This window comes from Notamacropus eugenii, chromosome 5 (assembly GCF_028372415.1).
Source record: "Notamacropus eugenii isolate mMacEug1 chromosome 5, mMacEug1.pri_v2, whole genome shotgun sequence".
In the NCBI taxonomy this organism is placed as follows: domain Eukaryota; kingdom Metazoa; phylum Chordata; class Mammalia; order Diprotodontia; family Macropodidae; genus Notamacropus; species Notamacropus eugenii.
In genome coordinates, this window is record NC_092876.1 from 111,811,746 (window position 1) to 111,834,396 (window position 22,651).

Genomic DNA, 22,651 nt, shown 5'->3' on the forward strand with positions numbered 1-22,651 from the left:
AAGAGGAAGACTTAGTATGAGTCTACAGCCCTGAATGTTGTACAAAGTCAACCTAAAGGGATACGAGAAGCTCTAAAGACTGATGTTTTTAATGGAACCAATTTTAAATAGATTTTCTTCTCCAGGACACGAAATGCACTTTTGCTTGTTTATAGTAGTGACAAAATACAATTTTACTTGTTTATCTCCCTCTGAACAATTCAAGTGTTCTCAATGTTGACATCTCAATTGCTTGCAAAGGAGAAAACAAACTGGAGCTTTAAATAGTCCTCATGCCAACATACATGCCCAGTCTATATAGCCCTGAAAGCTAGCTGATAAATGTTAATTTTAAAATGCATACCCAGACAACAAAAACAAGGACAGATAGCTGAGAATGACTACCAAGGATCTCAAGTGATATGTCAGAAACACAAAAATTCTGAATGGCTGGGCTTGTAGTGAATGCTAAGGAAACAAAAACAAAGGTTTTAAAAAGCATAAAAATATGTGGGGAATGGGAATGTCAAAGAGTATGTGTGCTCTTTGGGAATGGCTCAATGGCTACAAGAGACATATTTGTAAAGTTCAGAGAGAGAGAAGTGGGTGGGCAGAAATCTCAAACTCTTATTGGCTCCAATTTTTTCTCTCCCCCATGAAGAATAAACTTTGCATTCAGAACACAACAAAAATGGCTTAAGGAGGAATTGAAATCCATGGTAAGAGGAAATATTGTAAGAGAAACATTGAGCTGTCTTCAGGGAAGTGAAATCACCACGATCAAAAGAACTGAATCCCAGGTTACACAAAGAAATGTCTAGTGTGATTGCTGAGCCAATGTGAAGAAACTGTGCAAGATCTGGGACAATGAGAAGAGGAGGGAGGACTGAAGACTGATGAATGGCTTGATTTTCAAAAAAAGAGAAAAATGATAGTGCTGAACTAAAGCATCACCTCCAATTCAAATGACAAGTTTAAGTTTATAATTGGTCTAACTACACTACCTGGGGACAGCTAGGTGGTGCAGTGGATAGAGCACCAGTGCAGGAGTCAGGAGGACCTGAGTTCAAATATCCCCTCAGACACTTGACATTCACCAGCTGTGTGACCTTGGGCAAGTCACTTAACCCCAATTGCCTCATCCTGGTTCATCTCCAGTCATCCTGATGAATATCTGGTCACTGGATTCAGATGACACTGGAGGAGAAGTGAGGCTGGTGACCTGCACAGCCCTCCCTCACTCAAAACAAAGTCAAGTGCAATGTCATTATTTCTCTGATGGCATGGTGGTCTTTGGCAAAGAAGGACGAACACACACATACTACCTATATCTACCTTGAGATAGATTTTGAGAAACTTTTATCAAAATAAAGGGACAAATGACCCTTGTGTAGCCATTACATGCCATTACTTTTATTCATATAATGTACACAAAATCATGTGGAAATTTTCAAATGTTATACAAATATCAACTACTGTAGTTGCTACTGTTGTTTATTAATATGGTTCATATTATTAAAATGGTTCATAATATGGTTCATAAAGTACTCTCCCAACTCCCAATCCCACTGGCAACTTAGGTCTATTGAGGGCAGTCAAAACATTTTCTCTCACAGTTTTATGGTAAATTCTAAGGGAAAGGGATTTTTTTTTCTAAAGCTAAATCTCATGACCTCCAACTAGTGGGCTCCATCCATGATTATCAGTTTATATTAATTAATCAGGCAGACAATTAACCTTTAGAAAGAGATATTTATTCTTCTAATAAAGTTGAAAAAATATCTTTCCAATTTTTTTGTGATACACTATTCTACCAGTACCTATGGTGTCTAGGGGAAAGTGGACTCAAGCTTAGATAATGAATGAGTCACAGCAGGTAACCCTTAGCTCCTGGAAATCTTTTATAATTTTTTTTTTGTTCCTCAAAATTTGACCCTTTGATATGATATAACATTTTTGGCTAGACTTGTTTTAGAGTTACCTATACCTTTTCTCATCATGTTCAGTCTGTCCTTGCCTCCTGAAGTAGACACCGCCAGTCGATGGACATTGCTAATATATCAATGAGAAAGTGCAAATAATCGTCCTCAAGTACATAAGGTCCTCTTTTAGCAAAAGAGAATGAGAAAAAGAGTTCTTTTCTTGTCATCAAAGTTCTTTTTAATAAGGGCTTGGGTCAAGATTCCCTCTATTCTGGCAGATGCTCAAATTCTCCATTCTAAATTAGCTTCCTGATAGTGTACAAATTCTGTAGACCATGACCAAGGGTTTTAAAGATTTTGAGCATATTTACTATACAAAATCATTACAATTCACCCAATGGCTTTCAAGAGCATCTAAACTGGTCAGTGACTTTTTCTTATGGTCTCAAGCCTATTAAGACTGATTAATTGAATGGAAATATGCTCTCACTTGGAAAAATATATCAGGGTATAGAATCTTGTGAGTTACTTTAAGTGAAGCTTAGAATTATTTAATTGATTGACTTAAAGTCATTCTCCCTTTCTCCCATTACCCACAGACTCAATGATAAAATTCTCTATTCCGGTTTTAAAGCCCTTCATAACCTATCAGCCTCCTATCTTTCCAGCCTTCCCTCCACATATTCTGCTATTCAATACCACTGAAATCCTTATTGTTCCCTGAGAAAGATATTCCATCTCATGATTTCAGGCATTTTCATTGGTTGTCCCCTATCCCTAGAATGTTCTTTTTCCTCTCCTCTGCTCATGGCTTTCCTGAATTTCCTTCAAGTCTTGACTAAAAATCTTGCCCTCTACAAAAGGTATTTTCTTATTCATATTAATGCTAGTGCCTTCACTCTGAGGTTATTTTCCATTAATCCTTCATTAATTTGTTTGCACATGGTTGTTTGCATGTTTTCTCCCCTTAAAGACTGTGAGCTTTGTAAGGACAGGGTCTGTTTTGAGCTTTCTTTTAATCGCTAGAGTTTAGCACCATGCCTGGCACAAAGTAAGGACTTCATAAATGCTTGTTGACTTGCTGGTTAACTGTACTACGGTTTCCTCAACTCTAGAGTTGGATAATGTATTCATAGCTGACTTAGGGGATCATAGGATTATAGATTTAGAACTAAAAGGAACAACTGATAACATTGAATCAAATCTCAAATTACACTTGAGGAAACAGGTACAAAGAGATTATGTCACTTGCTTGGGTTCACAAAGCTTGTAAATGACTGAGGTAGGATTTGAACTCAGATTGTTCTGACTCCAAGTCCAGCACTCTATATACTATTTTATGATGCCTTAAGAGAATCCCTTCAGAATAGAGTTTGAAAATCTACAGAACCAAGGTGAATACAGAAGTCATAGATCAGTTTCCCTTTGACAAACAAAGATTTAAGTTGTATGAAAAACAGAATACATGCAGATGTTAAATGCGTAGCTTAAGGAGGGTATGACATTGAGAATTCCTTAAGACTGAAATGTGAGGGAGTTATGTTGTACAGTGGTTGGAGCACTAGCTCTGCGATCTGGAGAACTTGAGTTCAAATCATACCTGAGACACTTACTAGCTATGTGACCCTGGTCAAGTCACTTGACTCTCATTGCCTTTCAAGAAATATTAAAAAGAAAAAAAGACTGAATTGTGTAGTAGACCTTATCTTCCTTTAAAATGTTCAGAATTCAAACATAAGTATCTAGTCCTAGCAATAACATAAACAATAGCATTTATTAATCACCTATTCTATGCCAGACACCAGGCTAAGCAATTTACAAATATTATCTCATTTGATCCTTCCAAGAACCCTGGGAGATAGATATTATTATCTCTGTTTTACATTTGAGGAAACTAAGGCAAACAGAGACTAAGTGACTTGTCCAGAGTCACATGGCTATGAACTGTCTCAGTCAGGATTTGATCTCAAGTATTTCTGATTCCAAGTCTAGCTCTAGTATCAATTTTGATCAAGCTAGGCAGAAAACAAACAAAAAATCAACTATTCCTGCATAAATCTGAGAGTTAAGGGTGAATGATAAGGGTGTTCGTTGAGAGGTAAGGTAAATTTATTATTTTTTATCACACAGTCTTGGTATGCTCATTTAAAAAGTATTGCTTGCCCCCTATCCTAGTCAGGTCACTACGAGTAATCTAGGATAGAACAAATGTAGATGCTGGATCACCGGTGAAGGAACAAACTGACCCACTTGATTCTCTGTGCCAAGAGTTAGGACTAGTAGAGGAGAGAAACAGGTTAGCTTATGTTCTATACTTACCTATCTATCTCTTATTTCTTAATCACAGTGAAAAGCATGATTAATCTGTCACAGAGAAGACTTCTAAATAACCATAATTGTGGCAATGTAATTCATTGTCACTTCTGCCAGGAGAGACATTATTTCTCTTAGAAGTAGAGAATTTAACAATCTTAGACATTGCCTGGTGCAGCCCCCTCATTTGGAGACAAGACAGTGTAATTGGAAAGAACACTGAACTTGGAGATATTGGACTTGGGTTTGTCTCCTAGCTTGAGTACTTAACCCTCTGCATGCCCTTGGGAAAGGAATTTGATTTCTCTGTGCGTTAATTCCCTCATCTCTAAAATGGGGATAATAGTTATGTTAACATAGAGAAAGGGATTCAAAGCAGACAATGGTTTGCTGTTTCTGGGGCTTGAGCTAAGATAGTTCATCTCCCTAGCCCTTAATCTCTTTCTCTGTAAAATGTGGATCTCATACTAGGTGACTTCAGAGGTCCTGTAATGTATTAAATACTATGAGAGAGTTCTACATAATCATAAAGTTCTGTATAAATATGTATTATTATATTTGTTGTTCAGCTGTTTTCAGGTGTTTCCAGCTCCTTGTGATCCCATCTGAGGGTTTTCTTGGCAATGATACTGAAGTCGTTTGCCATTTCCTTCTCCAGTTCATGTTACAGATGAGGAAACTTAGGCAGAGTTAAATGACTTGCCCAGAGTCACACAGCTAGTAAGTGTCTGAGGCCAGATTAGAATCAGGAAGATGAGTCTTCCTGACTCCAGGCTCAGCATACTATTCACTGTGTCAACTAGTGCAAATTATTATACAGAGAAAGTAATTAAGAACCAGAGAAATAATGTGAATTGCTCACAGTATACAATGGCATAGCTGTAGCCAGAATTCAGCTTTATGTATGTGTGTATGTATGTATGCTGGCATACATGGATGTTTGCATCTATCTACTAGCTATATTGTCTTTCACCTATAATATCAATTACTGGGTATGGATGAACTATTTTGATTGTTACCTAACTATCATGGAAACAGCTTGGCTGGCACAGTGAAAAAAGAGATGGCCTTGGAGCCAGAAAAAAACTTAAGTTTCAAGTCTCACCTTTGACACATATTGGCCTAGATAATGCATGCCCCTCTTAGTGCTCTCATGACTGTCTAAGATGGGCAGGTGCAAATAAGGTGCTGACCCTTAGTAGAAAGAGTGTCTTTATCCAAGGTTTCCCTATATGCATGTAATCACATGCCTAGTCCGTATACTATCTTAACTATTAGCCACCTAATTTAGTTATTTATTGATCAACATGTATTTATTAGGGACCTATTATGAGCCAGAACTGGGGCTACAGGTTAAACAATGAACCAGTCTCACCCCTTGTGGAGTTTTTATTCTGTGAGTGGAATCAATTTTCAGTACTTAACCCTCTGTATGTATATATTACATACATTCATACATAATAATAGACAATACTCATTCAAAGAAGACCCAAGGCAAGCTTGGAGAGGAAAGTCCTAGAAGCCAAGGGAACCAGTAAGACCTTTTTCAGGTATCAATTTAGCTGAGTCTTGAGGGAACCCAGAGACTATAAAAGGCAGATATGAGAAAATAATATGTCAGTTAAGAGTGTTAGCCAGTACTGGAAATAATGTCAGGGAAGAATTGATTTAATTGTGATATACTGTCTTATGTAGTGGAATATTATGTTGCTATAAAAATATGAGAACTTAGAAAGACCTACATGAAGTGATGCTAAAATAAGATGCATAAAATCAGAATGTTAGGTATATTGACGACAATTGTACTGGATCCTAGCCAGAAGAGGCAGAGAAGTGAACACACAGCAAAGCAAGAACAAAACGAAACAAAAAAGAATAGACAAACTTGGAAAGGAATACAGAGCAAATACTTAAAATCCATACATATTGTACATTAATCAACCTGGTTCCACTTGGTTAAGTCATAAGGGTTTGTGTAAGAGCTTACTTCTTATTCTGAATTTTTCTTTGATTATTTCTTTTTGTTTGGATGATGTCAGGGCCCTGTTATTTGTCTTGTTGTGCATAACCTTGTTATCGATGACTTATATGAAGGTTAAGATGTTATGATTGTACCTTGGAGATAGTGCAAAGCTAAGGATAGCTGAGGTTGAAAAACAAAGTAGAGAAGGGAGAAAAAGTGTTTGTAGGCCTAGACAGTGGGCTAAATTTGAGAAAATGGATGTCCTACAATTAAGTTAAAGCAAATCACCATGCAAGTGCAGCATTGGAAAGACACAGCTACGTAACTATTCATGTGAAGAAAAAAAGATTTGGGAAATTTATTGAATTACAATCTCAATTTAAATCAATGGTGTGACATGGCAGTCAAAAATCTTTTTAAAAAGTTATTTCATTAGTTGTTTATGGCATTCAGCAACTGAGTTAGTATGATACTTGAATTGGTTGCGTTATTGTATATGTAGATATTTTTATATAATTTGCAAATTTACTACTATTGGTATACATATATGTACAGATTAGACATTTTTTATTAAGCTATATGTAATATACACACATAAACATACATGTATATATATGTGTGTATATATATTTATATTTTATATATATATAAAATGGAACCTCTGGGAAAGTTATTCATGGAGTCATGCTGTGGAGCCTTAATGGAAGGGGGCACAAAGGTAATCCGTCAGCAGAGTGTTTTGTGTCAAGGAACCAGAAGTTGTCTTCTAGACCTAGGGCACCTCTAGTACCTAAAAGGTAGGCAGTGATATAGATGTGTGGCGCTACCTTTGCTTGACATCAACTGTTTAATGACTGTACAAGATAAGACATAGCCAGTATTGTTATGCAACAAGGTTTGACAAAGGCTCCCCAATTTTAACTTTAAGAGTATAATGGAGTGTGTCCAGGGGTTCTGCATTTCTACTTTATATTGGTGTTGAGTCACTAATCAGATTAAGGATCTGGTCTACCTGAAAAACACATCATATATAATCCCTTAACCATCATCATGTTCTCTGGAGAGTTAAATGGCAGCACATTGCAAGACTTTAAAATAGCAGCTTCTTCTGGATTCCCTAAAGTGTATCTGTAATCTGCTTTAAATGGGTCTCTTCCTCCAGAATTAGGTTTGCCTTCACAACATCTGAAATGCCATTCTGTCCCAAGACACATGGGACACTGAGGAAGACATCATCCTTAATGCCACATGACCCTTAATCATAGGGGAAATTGGATGCACCCTTCTAAGATTCTTCATTATGTTTTCTGCCCGATTTGCCACAGATGAGCTCATAAGCACTTTCAAACATATATTTTTTTAAATTTCTCCAATATACTGAATCTGTATCAATTCCTAAGTCTGGATGAAGACTCTTCAGAGAGACATTGGTGACTATTCCACATGGGATGGCTAGAGTCTCCATGTTACCCAGGGACCATCTATGATCACTTGAAGTGTAGATGTTAAGTCTCTCCCTGAGTAGGTAATGGAAACAGGCAGAATCCATATTGTAGCCATTTCCAATAACACAGTTTTGGGGAAAGCCACTTAGCTTCCATGTTATTTATATATGTCCAAATACCTACTGGATTGGAAACAATAAGCAGTTTGCAATTAGGGCTATATTTAAGAATATTAAGAATGATAAATTTAAAGAGTTTTGTATTATGCTGGACCAAATTAAGGTGACTTTCTTCCCGCTGCTGACATGCCTGAGCTATAACAAAAATCAGTTTTGAGGTTGCAGTCACTCTAATTTTTGACAAAGACCATCTTGGGTGTTCTGAGGAAAAGGCGGCCATGCTGGAGATCTGTCATGTCTCCCTTTAGTTTGCCAGTATAACATCCACAAGAACAACTTCATTAACCCAACAACATTGGTCTTATTATGGGGAATCTGATATTCTTTTAATAGAGGCACAATGAGTTGACCCTTGACAGTTCCCATCTTAGAAATGGAGGAAACTCAAGTTGCTGGTCAGACTGTGAGGGACTCGCAGATGTGAGACTGCTGCTCTTAGACTTCTGACATAGGTTAAAAACCTACTGCTATCTTAGGCTACATAGAAAGGCACTGTGCCCTACCTATCTGCAGACCACTTTGAGTTCTGGGTGCTATAGTGATAAGTTGGAGAGCATAGAGAACAAAGGTGACTAGATATTGAAAGGCCATAGCCAGACATGTTGGAGGGAATGGTTATATTTAGCTTAGAGAAGAGAGAACCCAAAAGAATATATGATAACTACCTTTGAGGATTTTTCAGTAATGTCATGCAGAGAAGAGATTAATTTTTTTTTGTTTTCACAGAGGAAAAACTGGATAAAATGAATGGCTATGACATAGAGGTAAATTTGGGATTAATATAAGGGATTTTTTAAAATAGAACAATCAATAAATGAAGTATTCAACCTCCAAAAAAGTGGGTGCCTCATTCCTGGAGGTTTTCACACAGGTTGTAAGATGATGTCTTGGGGATGTAGTAGAAGGGAACCTTGCTCAGAAAGAATAATAGGATACATGACTTCTGAGGCTCATTCTGATTCCAGGATTATATAATAATTAAAACAATAGCTAGGATTTATATAGCATTTTAAGGTTTGCAAAGTCATTTACAAATATTACCTTATTTTACCCTCTCTTTTTATGGGAGGTAGGCATTATCCCATTCTACACATAAAGAAACTGAGACAGACCAGCTAAATGACTTGTGTGAGGTTAAGCAAGTACAATACTTTAGGGTCTAATATTGTGATCTCCAAATGGAAAATACTAATATAAGTTTGTTAAATTTAATTGAATCATAATTCTGAAGTGGTGAGGAGTAGGAGGAGTTTCCCTTAAGGCAAGCAAAGGGCATTATTTTATAGACATTCAAGCCAATCCTCCAAGGCTAAAAATGTCCAGAAGCCAACTTGTAATCAGCGTTCTTGATCATGATCAGTGCACAGGAGCCTCTTGTTTTGTGATGTCTTTCTGAAGTTATAATTCACTACCGATGCCCAAGTTACTCCCAGAAGAAATCCATGTGTTAAGTCTAACTTTCTGTCAATTTATCTTATCAAGATTTATCTAACTAACATCTTGATCAGTTGTTCTGGTCCAAGGGAATCTATTGAGGTACAGAGCGGAAACTGTGATTTGTTTTTCACAGAATTATCTCTGTCCTTTTTTCATTTTGTACATTCCTATCTTTATACAACCCTGTGTCATAGTGCCCAATTTCCCCATTGTGATTGGCCATGCTGGAATTGGTAATGTTGCAGTGCTTAATACTTGCTGTTTTACTCCTCAGAGCAACGCAATGATTAGTCTAGTATTTGCATTGATCTGGTATGTTAACTATAATAATCAAGCAATCAACAGGCAATTATCGGATCATTGCTATTTGCCAAACACTATGTCAGCTACTAGGGACACAAATGAAATTCATAAAACATTCCCTTTTTATGAGAAGCTTACATTCTAATGGAAGAGTTCTAACAAGGATGTATATAAATCTATACAGAAGAAATACCAATACATACAAAATAGTTAAATACAAGGTAGTCTGCGAGGGAAAGAATTAGTAGCTGAAGAGTCAGGAAGGCTTCTTACATTACCTGCATTCAACCCCTGGGTCATGTCTGCCAGGGGTGTTTGTCCTAAGAAAAAAAGTATTTGGTCCAATTGTGAATTTGGTGACTTCTTCTATATTAGAGTTTGGAAATTCAAAGATAAAAGGGTAATTGTATGGAAGATCAGTCCTATATTTCTTACTTTCCTGTCCTTTGCCTAAAAAAAACAATTGGGTGAACTAGTAGAAAATAAGGAAGTATCTTGGTGAGCCTCATAACAATTCTTGCCAATATACCACACTTAGATATCACTGCCCCATTGGAGGAAATATCTTTGCCAGTTCATCTCTTGGGACAACTTTCAATTATGCAACTCTCAACATTGGTCAGAGCTGACTCACAACTAGCCAGCACTTCAGTTAGGTAAAAAACATGGATGGTGGTATAAAAGTCTAAGGAAAACAATATTGCAACAAGGGAAACCTAGAAGATAACCTCAAAGCCATGGCAGATGAAAGCCTCAGAGGAGAAAAGAGTTTTGAGTAAAAAAACAAAGTGATATCCTGGGGAGAGAGTAGATGGAAGAATGTACTGGTTTACATGTATGAGGCTGGGCTTTGGAAAGAGGAGAGGCTTTTGTTTTTGTTCTTTTGAAAATTATGAGTGATGGTTTTTAGAAATATCACAAAGACTGTTCATAAGAACATAAGATAAAAGATTTAGAACTGGAAGGGACTTAAGAGATCACTGAGAACAACCCTCTTTGTCTTTTTAAATATGAGAAAATCGAGGCTTAGCGAAGTTCAGTGGTGTGTCCAGGATAATACCACTAATAGGTCAGCAGCTTTTCAATCCTTTTGTAACCTCTTAATTATTACCTAAAAATCTTCATTATATGGATTCATACATCAAGGACTTGTGAGTTCCTTAGGCTGTGGGGTGGGAAAGGTTCTCTATCAGCAAAGATTGCAACTCATTTATAACATTTAGTCTTACAGAATTACCTGAGGCTCAAAAAGGTTATGATTTGTTCAGTGATAAAACTAGTATATGCTCCAGGTACAATCTAAAATAAGTATTCCTGCCTATGAGAGGCAGCATGGCACAGTGGCTAGGGCAAACCTTAAAGTTAAGCCCTGGTTGCAGGACTAACACACTCTAACACACACTGTCTTTGTGACCCTGGCCAAATCACTTAATCTCTCTTAATTTCTAATCCACTTTCGAAGAATAAAAATGAAAGAGAAAGTATCAAATTCCATTACTATGGGGAGTTTTCTCACGTGGAAATTCCCTATATAATAAAACTGTAGATTCTGTCCATGTCCCTATTCCTGACTCCAGGTCCAACATTTTATGCACTATAACATGTTATCACAGTTAAGATAATTGAAAAAAAATTATGTATCTCCTTATGAGAAACAGTCAACTGACCTGTCCACAAAGGCATGGTGGAGGATAAAGATGGGATCGTTAGCAGATCCTTGTACCTGGGACATGGTACCATTCATGTAGATGTGTAAAGCATTATGCATGCTGCTCTGAGACGCATCTGCTATGCCAGTAAGTGGATTGGCAAAACCTGTGAATAAAATGAAAATGGAAACACTTATAGCTTTCTTTAAAGTCAGAAAACTCAGATTTACTTTTTAAAAAGTCTCTTTTTTAAATTTATGGAATAAAATAAGTATTTTTTTTTAACAAATTACAATAAAAAAGATGATTACACATGAAACCACAAATTCACTATGTACAACTTTCTATTCCTTTTCTATATACAATAAAGTTATGTAAATTTCCTTGCCTCCTTTTTTCTTTTCTCCCCCCACATCAGAGAGGGGGGAGAGAGTTAGGCTACCATTAGACACAAATTATTCTATATGTCTTTCTATTTATCAGTTTTTTCTCTGGATGCAGATAACACCTTTCTTCATATGTACCTTATGGTTACTTTGGGTATTTATAATAGTCAAAATGACTTATTGCTGTTATTGTATACAGTGTTCTTTGGGTTCTGCTCATTTTGGTATTTATTATTTCATGCAAGTCTTTCCATGTTTTTCTAAACCCATTGAGCTCATCATTTCTTATAACACAGTAGTATTCCATCACAACCATATACCATACTTTCTTTAGCCATTCCCCAATTGGTGGGCATCCCTGCAATGTCCAGGTCTTTGACACCACAAAGAAAGTTGCTATAAACATTTTAGAACATAGAGGTTCTTATCCCTCTCCCCTAATCATTTTTGGAAGTAGACCTAGAAGTGTTATTTCTGGGAAAAAGGGTATAGTCAGATTAATAACTCTCTGGGCATAATTCCAGATTGTTCTTCAAGATGGTTGGATTAGTCTACATTTCCACCAACAATGAATTAGTGTCCCAATTTTTCCATATCCCTTCTAGCATTTGTCACTTTCCCCTTCAATAATTGCAGCCAATTTATGAATAAACAAGAGATCAAGAGCAAAATTAGGTGTAAAATGGATAATTTCAATTACATTAAATTAAAAAGGTTTTGTGCAAATAAAACAAATGTAGCCAAGATCAGAATGAAAACAGAAAACTGGGGAAATTATAGACAATTTCTCAGATAAAGACTATGTAAAGAAATGCATAAAAAATATGTAAAGAACTTTGTCATATCTACAAGAATATGTCATTTCCCAATTGCTAAATGGTCAAAAGATATGGACAGTTTTCCAACAAAGAAACTGAAACCTTTTATAGTCATATAAAAAATGCTCTAGTCTAAATCAATATTGATTAGAGAAATCCAAATTAAAACTATCTTGAGATATCATTTTACATCAATCTCTATCACTTCTTTATATTATGTTCTTCATGGACCCCCTCCTATAATTCCAGTGTTCTTATGTGGTCCATGATACAATGACACTGACCTCTTTAGTAGTCCTTGAACACATTCCTTCTCCTGACTCTGTGCATTTTCATTGGCTATCTCTTATGCTTAGAATTTTCTCCATCCTCATTTCTACATTCAGGCTTCAAGTGCCAACTGAAATCCTGCCTTCTACAAGAAGTCTTTCCTGACACCATTACCCCTTAAGGCTATTACCTTTCTTATATTTATTATCTCCAATATATGATGTATCTATCTTGTTTGTCTCCTGTATTAAAAGATTGATGGGGTTTTTGGAACAAAGATTGTCTTTCGCATGTATTTTGAGTCCCTAGCAATTAGCACAGTGCTTGGCATGTAGTGGGAACTTACTAACTAATTGACTAATGGTCCCAACAATCAATAAGTAGACAATATAGAAGAGGGAATTTGAGCTGACCATAAAAATAAACTTCTTAATAAACAGAGCTGTGGAACAGATTATCATGGAGGTGTTGGTGGTGGTGTGGTTTGGGACTAAGCGAACAATTAGGGGTTCTGCACATAGAGCTTGAATGAGGGTTGGTAACTTACGTAGAAATTGGCAGTTTGGTGGTACAGTGGCTAGAGTGTTGGGCTTATGGTCGCAAAACCTGCCTCAAAGACGTATTAGCTATGTGATAAGTAGCTTCACCTGGAAAGTAATTTAATTTAATTAATTTAACCTCTCTCAAGATTATTTTGCTCTTCAGTAAGGTGAAGAGATTTGAACCTGATGACTTCTAAGGTCCCACCTACTTCTAAATCAATGATTCTATGATATCTGCAATGGGATGTGATGCTAATAGGAAAGAAAATAAATTAAAATGTAATTAGTCAACCAATAGTAATCAATGTCTCCTCTATTCTAGGCCCTGCACTAGGTTTTGAGAATACAAAGAGAGAAATCTCCATTACATTGGGATCAAGATTGTGTGCTAGGCATGTGAGAGATACTCAATATATCTGATTGAATTAAAGTTTTTCTGGAACAAAATTCAGTCCAAATAATCAGAGAAGGGTTTTAGATGCACTCCCAAACTCTTCATTTTTACCTCCTATACTAGACTGTATTTTCTAAATAGCAAAGATTTCATTCTGGAAAATGTCCCCCAATTCATTAATGTTATTGTTCTTAGCTCTTGGGGACATTGAATTTTCGTCAAAGAACAACATGTATGTTTTGAACCCTAGCTCTGCAAACCTATCTATAAACAGCATCATCCCTCACTCTGATATTTTATCATTCTATAACTGAATCTATAAGTTATGTCCCTCAAAGCTTCCCTAATTCTCTAATCTACTCACATGGATTTATTCCTTGCTCCCAGAAGATGCCAGCCTTTTCTGACACTATTGGTGGAAATGATCCTGAGGCAGATTCTTCCTTCTCTGAACTCTGATGGCATTTATATTCTGTACCACTCATTAGGCATTATTCATGCAGCATCTCTTCTACTGTTGTCTTTAACAGTTATTTAAACCTCTTATTATTATGTGACTTCCTACAGGTAAATGCCTGGTGTCTTCAGTTAGATTTAAAGTTCCTTGAATATCATGTTATATTTTAGGTTCTTTGGAGTAATGAAGAATTACAAGGCAGTGACTGTGTTATAATCAGGACTCTTGACAACTCCTAGGGAGGTGGAGGATAGTCTCAGATCATCCCAGTAGCAGACAGACTGAACTGTATCTGATTTGTTTAAATATCACAGACTCACCCTTCTGGAAAGTGACACCCCATTCTAATCCGTATTAGCAAACATTTATTAAACACCTATCCATTCAGGGCAGCCAGAGTAGTTGATAAGAGGGTCTACCTAGGAGTAAAAACAACTTTGATTTAAGCTTTACCTCTGATCTCTATTTCAATCTCTATATCTATCTATCTATCTATCTATCTATCTATCTATCTATCTATCTATCTATCACCATAAGCAAGACACTGAGTCTCTCAGGAACTTAGATGATTCTCTAAAAACATAAGTTATAAAAAGGTTGCTGATTTACATACTGCGGTGGAGGAAATTTCTAAAGAGTGGAGTGGCCATACAAATGAAAGCACAGGTCAAAATCAGGGGAAGAAAAAGAATATATAAGACACTCTCCTAAAGGAAAGGGAAAAAAGCAAAAATGAAACAGGGCTTGTTTTCAAAGAGTTTACATAATTTTGGAGATAGAGTAGTAATAAACATAGCTTTAGCACATAATACACAGGGTATTATGGAGTAAGAGGGAAGCAGAGATCATCTGCCCTCCCTACACGTCCCATAGAATTCCTATGGGTCAGCTCACCACTCGAACACAGAAAAGAATTTACATGGGGAAAAGATGTGGACAATGTAACTATGGACTTTCTGAGTACTAGAGATTTAGTTTCATCTGATAGTTTCTCTATTTAGTAGCCAAATTATTCCCCCATCCCATGTTTACAGGGTTTTGACCAGCTAGAATCCTCTGATAATAGCAATCACCTGCCGATCTCTTTGAATATTCTAGCCAAATGCCATGTCTACATTCTGGTAAAAGAACATTATTACTTGCTACATCGTTTACCTAATCTTGGCTATACTGCTTTAGATAAGCTATTCTGCCAAAAGATTATATCTTGCACAAACTTGTGTCCCTCAAAATAAAGATTTGTTTTTAAAGCTGCTGAAGATTAGGTGCCATGTCTTCCACTCTGTCTCATGTAGTGCTTACCATAATTATTTCATTATGCACATTCAACAATTTTTTTTAAAATTAATTGATTAATCAGACTTTCCTAACCAGATAGGAAAGGAAGAGACAAATTTCCTAGGATCTACGTTCCTGAGGATCTACATCTACACACACACATACACACACACACACACACACACACACACACACATCAGACACTGAAATCAGTGTGTATTCAAAGATTAAGGTCAAACATCTCAGTGATGAGTAACTTGTTTTGTAATTTCATGGTTCATTTTTCGGTCGTAGAAATTATTCTTATGATTTAATCTCAGGGACTTCCAGCTGTGAGTTTATGTCACCTATTGGAGGCAGCATAAATAGAAAAAATTCTGAAAATTAAAAAAACAGAATCTTAGCATTCAAGAGGTCCAGAGTGTTCATCAAGTCTATTCCTTTCTGCTCCCCTCCACTCCCAATTCCTGAGCTGTAGTTAAAATACTCCTAGCTGGGCCAGTGAGAAAGCTGGGATACACTGAACCTGAAATCACAAACTGACCTAAGGTCATTAGAAATAGGTTATATTCAACTTGATGTTGAAATTCATAGAAATTATCACTGACTCAAGGAGTAAGGTTATACTGAACTCAGATCAAGGATTAACTTTATTCACTTATGGTGACTGGATAGTAAATAAAATAATGAGAAAAAAGAAATCTCAGTCCCCCATTTTGCCAAGGTTCAGAGTTAGAACAAAATGGAATACACCCAAATTAATTAAATTTAATAAGCATTTATTAAATTTCAATGATTGAGAACCACTGATGATACAAAGACAGAATAGCCCCTGCCCTCAAGGAACTTACATTCTCCTGGGGGATAAAATATAAAAACAGATAACTAAATGTCACGTTCATGCCAGACTGCTTGCCCAACTTGCTTTTGCGGTGGAATATCAGCACACAAGTAGTGGTTGAGGACTACTATTCAGAATTCTAGAGGCCAGGTTTTTTTTTTAATATTGTTACACATGAGTTCTCACTGGATCAGCTCCTATTGATCAGTAGGGAGCCTCAGTTAACTTTCATAATTAAAAGGTCTTTACTAGCTAGCATAGTAAAAACAATTGGTATAAAACATTCCCAAACAAGAAACACGTATTCCCCTTGTACGTACACACACACACACACACACACACACACACACACACACACACACACACACACACACACACACACACTGGTTTCTGGGGAGAATTGGTTCAAACCTATAAACTTACAAAGTTATTTTAAAAAGGTAATGAGGACCATGCGTGGAGTACCTCATAAATACTGAAAGTATTTTTCTCCCTTTGTGAGAACTTATGGATTTCTTCTTATGTAGGTTTTCTCCTCAGCATGCTCTCTGCTGACCAGCTAGGACACTTCTTTCCTTCCATACTGCAATATCTGCAGGTACTCTAATGTTTACAAGGTAACTGCACAACTATAGAGGGTATGTCCATTTAAGGATGCTCTTTAGTCACTTCCTAACTTCTGTAATTATTGTCTGTACCTCCAGAGAACTGACAGAAGGAGAGACAGAGACAGAGACAGAGAGACAGAGAGAGACAGACAGAGAGACAGAGAGAGAGAGAGAGACAGACAGAGACAGAGAGATAGAGAGAGACAGAGAGACAGAGAAAGAAAGAGATGAGACAGAGAGACAGAGAGAGAGAGAGAGAGAGAGAGAGGCAGTCTCCTCCAACTAGTTTGACTAGAGCTCCTCTATGACTATATTGTCCTACTGCTAGATTTCTTGATTCTAAACTGGTTTGTTGTTTTATACATGGACCCAAGCATGTGGCAGTCATGCTATATCTCCTGTGTGGGTCATCTATCTTTATTCAATAATCAAATAATTTTATGCCTCTTAAATTGAGCAAAACTTGTTTCATGGAGTGAACATATAATATTTCACTTGTTTGATGGATGGATGGATGGATGGATGGATGGATGGATGGATGGTTTCAGGCAAAGCTTTTTGAGCCTTCTGTAATAACACTAACTGGAATAGAGATGTCAACCTTATTTAAATATATGATAATTTGAGGAGCAAAAGAACCCTAATTACCAGGGGAAATCAGGAAGAGTTAGGTACCTGAGACAATACCTGAGTTAGGCTTTGAGTGCATATGAAGAATTCTAATAGTCATAGGTGAGGAGGCTCTACATTCCATGCATGGGAGACAAGCTGGTCAAAGACACAGTGGGGAGATAGAATGCCAAGCTTGGGAGATGCCAAGTATGCCAATTTGATTGGAATATACAATGCATAAAGGCAATTAATGTATAATAAGTCTGGAAAGATAGGCTGGAGCCAAGTTATGATCAGTTTCTGTCCGTCCTCCGGCCACCTTCAGGCTCTTCAGACTCCATCTTGGACTCAATGCTCTAGCAAACTACCTCGGATATCTTGGGTTGAGAGCAGTGAACCTTCATCATTTCTATGCCAGCCTAGACCCCAAAATTTTGGTTTCTTAATCATATTCAAGCTGTTTTCCCCTTCCTTCTATTTTCCACCTCTAGCTGAGAGAACAATAAACTAAAACTACCTTTCTTGGAAAGAGGGCAATCAGTTATTTAATATCTCCACTGTGACTTCATTCTCTGTGACTTCCCTGACCAAAATACCCTTCCCTGGTCACCACTCCTGAATATGCATTTCCCTATCTGAATCTCAGTTCCTGAAAGGTGGTATCTTTTCTATTTGATTTTCCAGTGCTTATCACAGTACCTAGCACATGGAAACTCTTTAATAAATGAATTTTAATTCAAGTTATAGTACACTTGATCATGGTTGCTGTTATGTACAATCTCTAAGTCATTCTCTCTCCTTTCTAAAGTTCAGCCCCTGATTTACATCATTACTTTACCCCTAATCCCACACTTTTCCTTCAGTTGAGAACTTTAATGGACATGTTGATATCCCCTCAAAAACCAGCCTCACACCAGGTTGGGTCCCCTCTCTACATACTGAGCTACTGATCCCTAGTCCCCAGACACCCAGGAGCTGTACTGTGCCTTGATTCAGGCAGCAACTTGGTTTAGAGAAATCCATTCATTTATCTTCAAAAGTTAAACCCCTAATCCCTTGTTTCCAGAAATTTATGTGCCACTGTCTGATCAACCCTGTATCTTCCCCTGACCTTTCTCAGGGGAAATGACCAATGACCCTGCTCTTTCAACTTCCATTCATGACCACCTTCCTTTACCACATCCATGGGGGATGTCACTGAAGTAGTAGCAGAAATGGAGGTGGTCAACCCTGACCTTTTCTTTGACCTCAGGAAACTCATTCCTTTCCTTTTTCCTAAGACCCAAGACACCAAGACTACAATTTCTAGACTGCATCTGGAAGTAAGGAGTTTACCCCTCCTCCCAATCAAAAAAGGCTGGCATCTAGTACAAAGTTCTAGAGGGTTCTACCCTATTTATTAAGCTGAATCCTAAAATGTGAAAGGTCACATACAAGCCATCAAGTAGAAAGGCAAAAAAAAATTGCTTGCCTAATATAATGATGCATATTACTTCAAAGAAACACTGAGGAGAGAAAATAAAGAGAAAAGCAGGAAAACTCTAATAGTCCAAAAGAAGCATTCTCTCAAATTTACTTATGTAATATGTGGCTTAATTCAGGAAGCAGGAAGTGCACATCAGAAGGTCACACATGAGGATTTCAGGAGTAAACTCTTAAAAGGCTGAATTGAAGTTACTTGCTGCACAGATTAAAAAACTATATATCAGAACTATCTGGGGGCTAGCCAAATCCTAAGACACAATGGAAGTTGTAATTTTCACATTGATTCTAACTTTTTTCTTTTTTTCAAATAACAAACTTACCCTAAAGCTATGAATGTGACTCATTAGCATTTATGTTTATTTCAAATTTTCTTTCATTTGGTTCCAGACATTCCCCAGTTCAAGGGAACAAAACATTGAAGCAAATCCGGTGCTGGGTGGATGTTTCTTGGCTTGTGTAATTATTGGAAGACTGCTTGTGTCATGAATATTGTAATTGATTTCCTTGTTTGTTTGATGATCTCCGTGAGTCAGTCCTATTCATCACCACCATAGACTCAACAAAGGAATTCAACACAGTTATTTTTTTTCTTGAATTTTATAATTTGAAGTGTCAAAAGATTAAGGCATTTCTGCCACCCCCTGGCTACATTAGGAAGTAATTTTGCTTGTCCCCTTATTACTGCAGAGGTCACAGACGGAGCTTCTGGTAAATCAACTGGGACAAATGTCCTAGACAGTCAGATGCATTTAGCTCCAGGGTACTCAGGAAATCTTGTGATATCCATCTTGTGAGATTTCAACCCAATGGGCATAGAATAGTGGGAACTCACAAGGTTCTATATCTCCCCAAAATCCATTGGTTTCAAAAAAAAAATCTTTATTTTTCTCCTTCTGTAATGCACAGATCAAGCCTTAAAGTTCTCTCATGAGACAAGAAGCCTTCCATTCCTCGTTTTTATTTTTTAGTTTTCATGATAGATATTCTAAAGTTTTACAGACTGTCTAGGCTTGATGAAAACCACCTACATTGAGATTAAATGTATGGCTTTGGGAAGACACTGTGACATTGAACCATCAACTGACAGAAACTAGGAAATTACCCTGTGAACCAGAGAGCACAATAACCTGCCAACAGGAAGTCAAGCACAAAGTTTTAAAAGTTAAAAAGCTCTTCAGGCAGCATTTTATCCTTTGCTTTTCCCTTTGTTGTTGAATTGACAGCACTTAGTACATTTAGTATCTTTTATCTGGTATTCTAAGCTTTTGCAAGTACATCAACATTAATTATCAGTGTTGAAGGTACTGCTCTATAAATCATACCTGCTTTGGATTGTTTTTCAACATTATTTCATTCTTAGGGTATTTAAGATCATTAAGTCATTTGAATAAATTCCAATGTTTTAAATAAAACTGCTTTTTAAGTTTTTAATTACATAAAATTCATTTAGTTGTAGTTTCAAAATTAATGCAAAAAACTATATATGTGCATACGCATAAACATACTTTTACATCTATATGTATATATAGCATATAACGTACATAAAATGGATGTAATAGCACCTACTTCATAGGGTTGTTGGACAATCATGCAAAGTGCCTTGCAGTCCTTAGAGTTATAAAAATACTAGTTATATACACATATATACAGGTGCATATGTACATGCATATTTAAATGCATGTACACATGCAAATAACACGCTCTTTGTAGCCACTCCCCAACTTATACTTGGTGCTCACACTTGTAGGTTGGTAACTAGATGGTGGTTCATACCTTGGATTCTAGAAGGTAGTTTATGTCAACATAAAAGCTTCTAAAGCTACTATTTACAAGCTTACATGGGTATTCTTCCCCTTAAACATAACCCAGTAGACACAATTAACTAATTGCAAAAGCATTTACCAGAATGATATAGTAAAAGGAATAGACATGAAACATCTACTATCTCCTAAACCCGTGGTTCACTCTCACACAAATACTATGTGTTAATGGGAAAATTGGGCACCAACTTAGAGTAAAGGGGGGCGTAGATGTAGAAAGCACAACGCTGAGAAGTCAGCTCACAGTTCCACAATAGCAGAGGGTAGCAATACTTGCTTTCTTAGGACGGTCCTCTAATTGGCCTGATTTGCTATTACCAGGGCTGTTGTTTTTCATTCTCAAAGAGGACCAATGACATCCTGAGGGTGGCCTATTGACTTGTGGGTAAATTGGATATGAGTGGGTCAGAGCTGTGCAAAGTTGTCAGCTTTAGCCTTTCCTCTCGAGTTATCAAAGTCCAGTGGTAAGAAAAAGGTCGAGATGATTGGCAATGGCCCAGACCATTCTGTTATTGAGATGGACAGCTAGTTTGAACAGTGAACAGAGAACTGGACATGGAATCAGGAAGATTTGATTTTAAATATGGTCTCACATTTACTAGTTGTATGAATCTGGGCAAGTCACTCAACAATGTTTGCCTCAGTTTCCTCATCTGTAAAATGAATTAGAAAAGGAAATGTCAAACAGCTGTAGTATTTATGCCAAGAAAACTGGAAATGGTGTCCTGAAGAGATGGACATGGGTGATGAACAATTAACAGGGCTAGCTTTTTCCTGAGTACAATTCTTTTCTCTGCTTCCAGGAGTTCCATTCTTTGAAGCTGTTTCTTCTCTACAGTGACTGACTTCTGTATCTGTGCCTATCTAGAGCATGTCTCTGCTCCATCAATTGTGCCCTGAACATGAACTCTCAAAATGCTGCATAGAAGTGTCAAAAATACCTTTCTCCCAAACCAGATTAAAATGTAATTAGGAAATATTTAAGAAAATAAATAAAATTACAATACAACATAGAAAATGCCAACTTATGATTTTCTAAGGCAATATGGAGCCTACAGGGATCCTTAGGTATGGTTTGGTGGCCCCCATTTCTATTTGAGTTTGACACTATTGCTGTGTAGCAAGGTTATTTCTGGTAAGTCACTGATAGATACCATTTACAGTGTGGGAAGGGAGAAAGATCCACCTTCCCCTTACATCCAACACTTCACTTTCAGTAATTCCCCTTGACTCACTGATCAAGGTTGAAGAAGTTAGAATGTCCATTATTCTGTATTTCCTCTTCTAGTTTCTCCCTTTACCACCATCATTCAATACCCTCTCCTCCTTTGAGTTCCACTCAATCCATATCTGCCACCAAATCAAAATTTTGGGAGCTCTTGTATACCAACCCTTAGGATGTTCCTGTGTTTGTCCTCAGTGAATTCAGTGCCTGCCTCACAGTGTTGCTGTTGCCATGTTCATTCTTTGTTTTCGAAGAAGACCATGACAACAGAGAAATGATGACATGACTTGCACTTGACTTTGTTTTGAGTGAGGGAGGGCTGTGCAGGTCACCAGCCTCACTTCTCCTCCTGAGCCATCTGAATCCAGTGACCAGATATTCATCAGGATGACTAGAGGGAGACAGCCCAAGAAGCAATGGGAAACCCTTGCCTTTTCAGACTAAAGAGAATGAATATCAATAGTAACTGTTTCTCTTTCCTTCCCAGCTTGATTTAGTTGTTTTTTTTTCTCTTTTGCTCATTAAAGTGGCCATTCCCTGACTACTTCTTAAGGAGGCCTATTCACTGAATAGGCATTACTGTGTAAAGTAGGTAGGAGATGGAAGGAATGGATTGAAATGGACTCTGTTTCTTAATCTATGCCTTCTTGTTAGGGGACTTCAAAATACATACTCATACTCCATCAAACACCCTAACATCACAGCTCTTGACCTCCAGCATTTCA

General features: G+C 37.1%; 1 protein-coding gene across 1 annotated transcript in view; it reads right to left on the bottom strand.

The window, feature by feature from the left end:
- The window catches only part of TYR (tyrosinase), a 175,411-nt gene that overhangs the window by 104,169 nt on the left and 48,591 nt on the right, over positions 1-22,651 (bottom strand). The window contains exon 3 of the mRNA XM_072616793.1: positions 11,209-11,356. Coding sequence (XP_072472894.1) covers positions 11,209-11,356 — 148 coding nt within the window. The remainder of the gene's footprint in view (positions 1-11,208; positions 11,357-22,651) is intronic.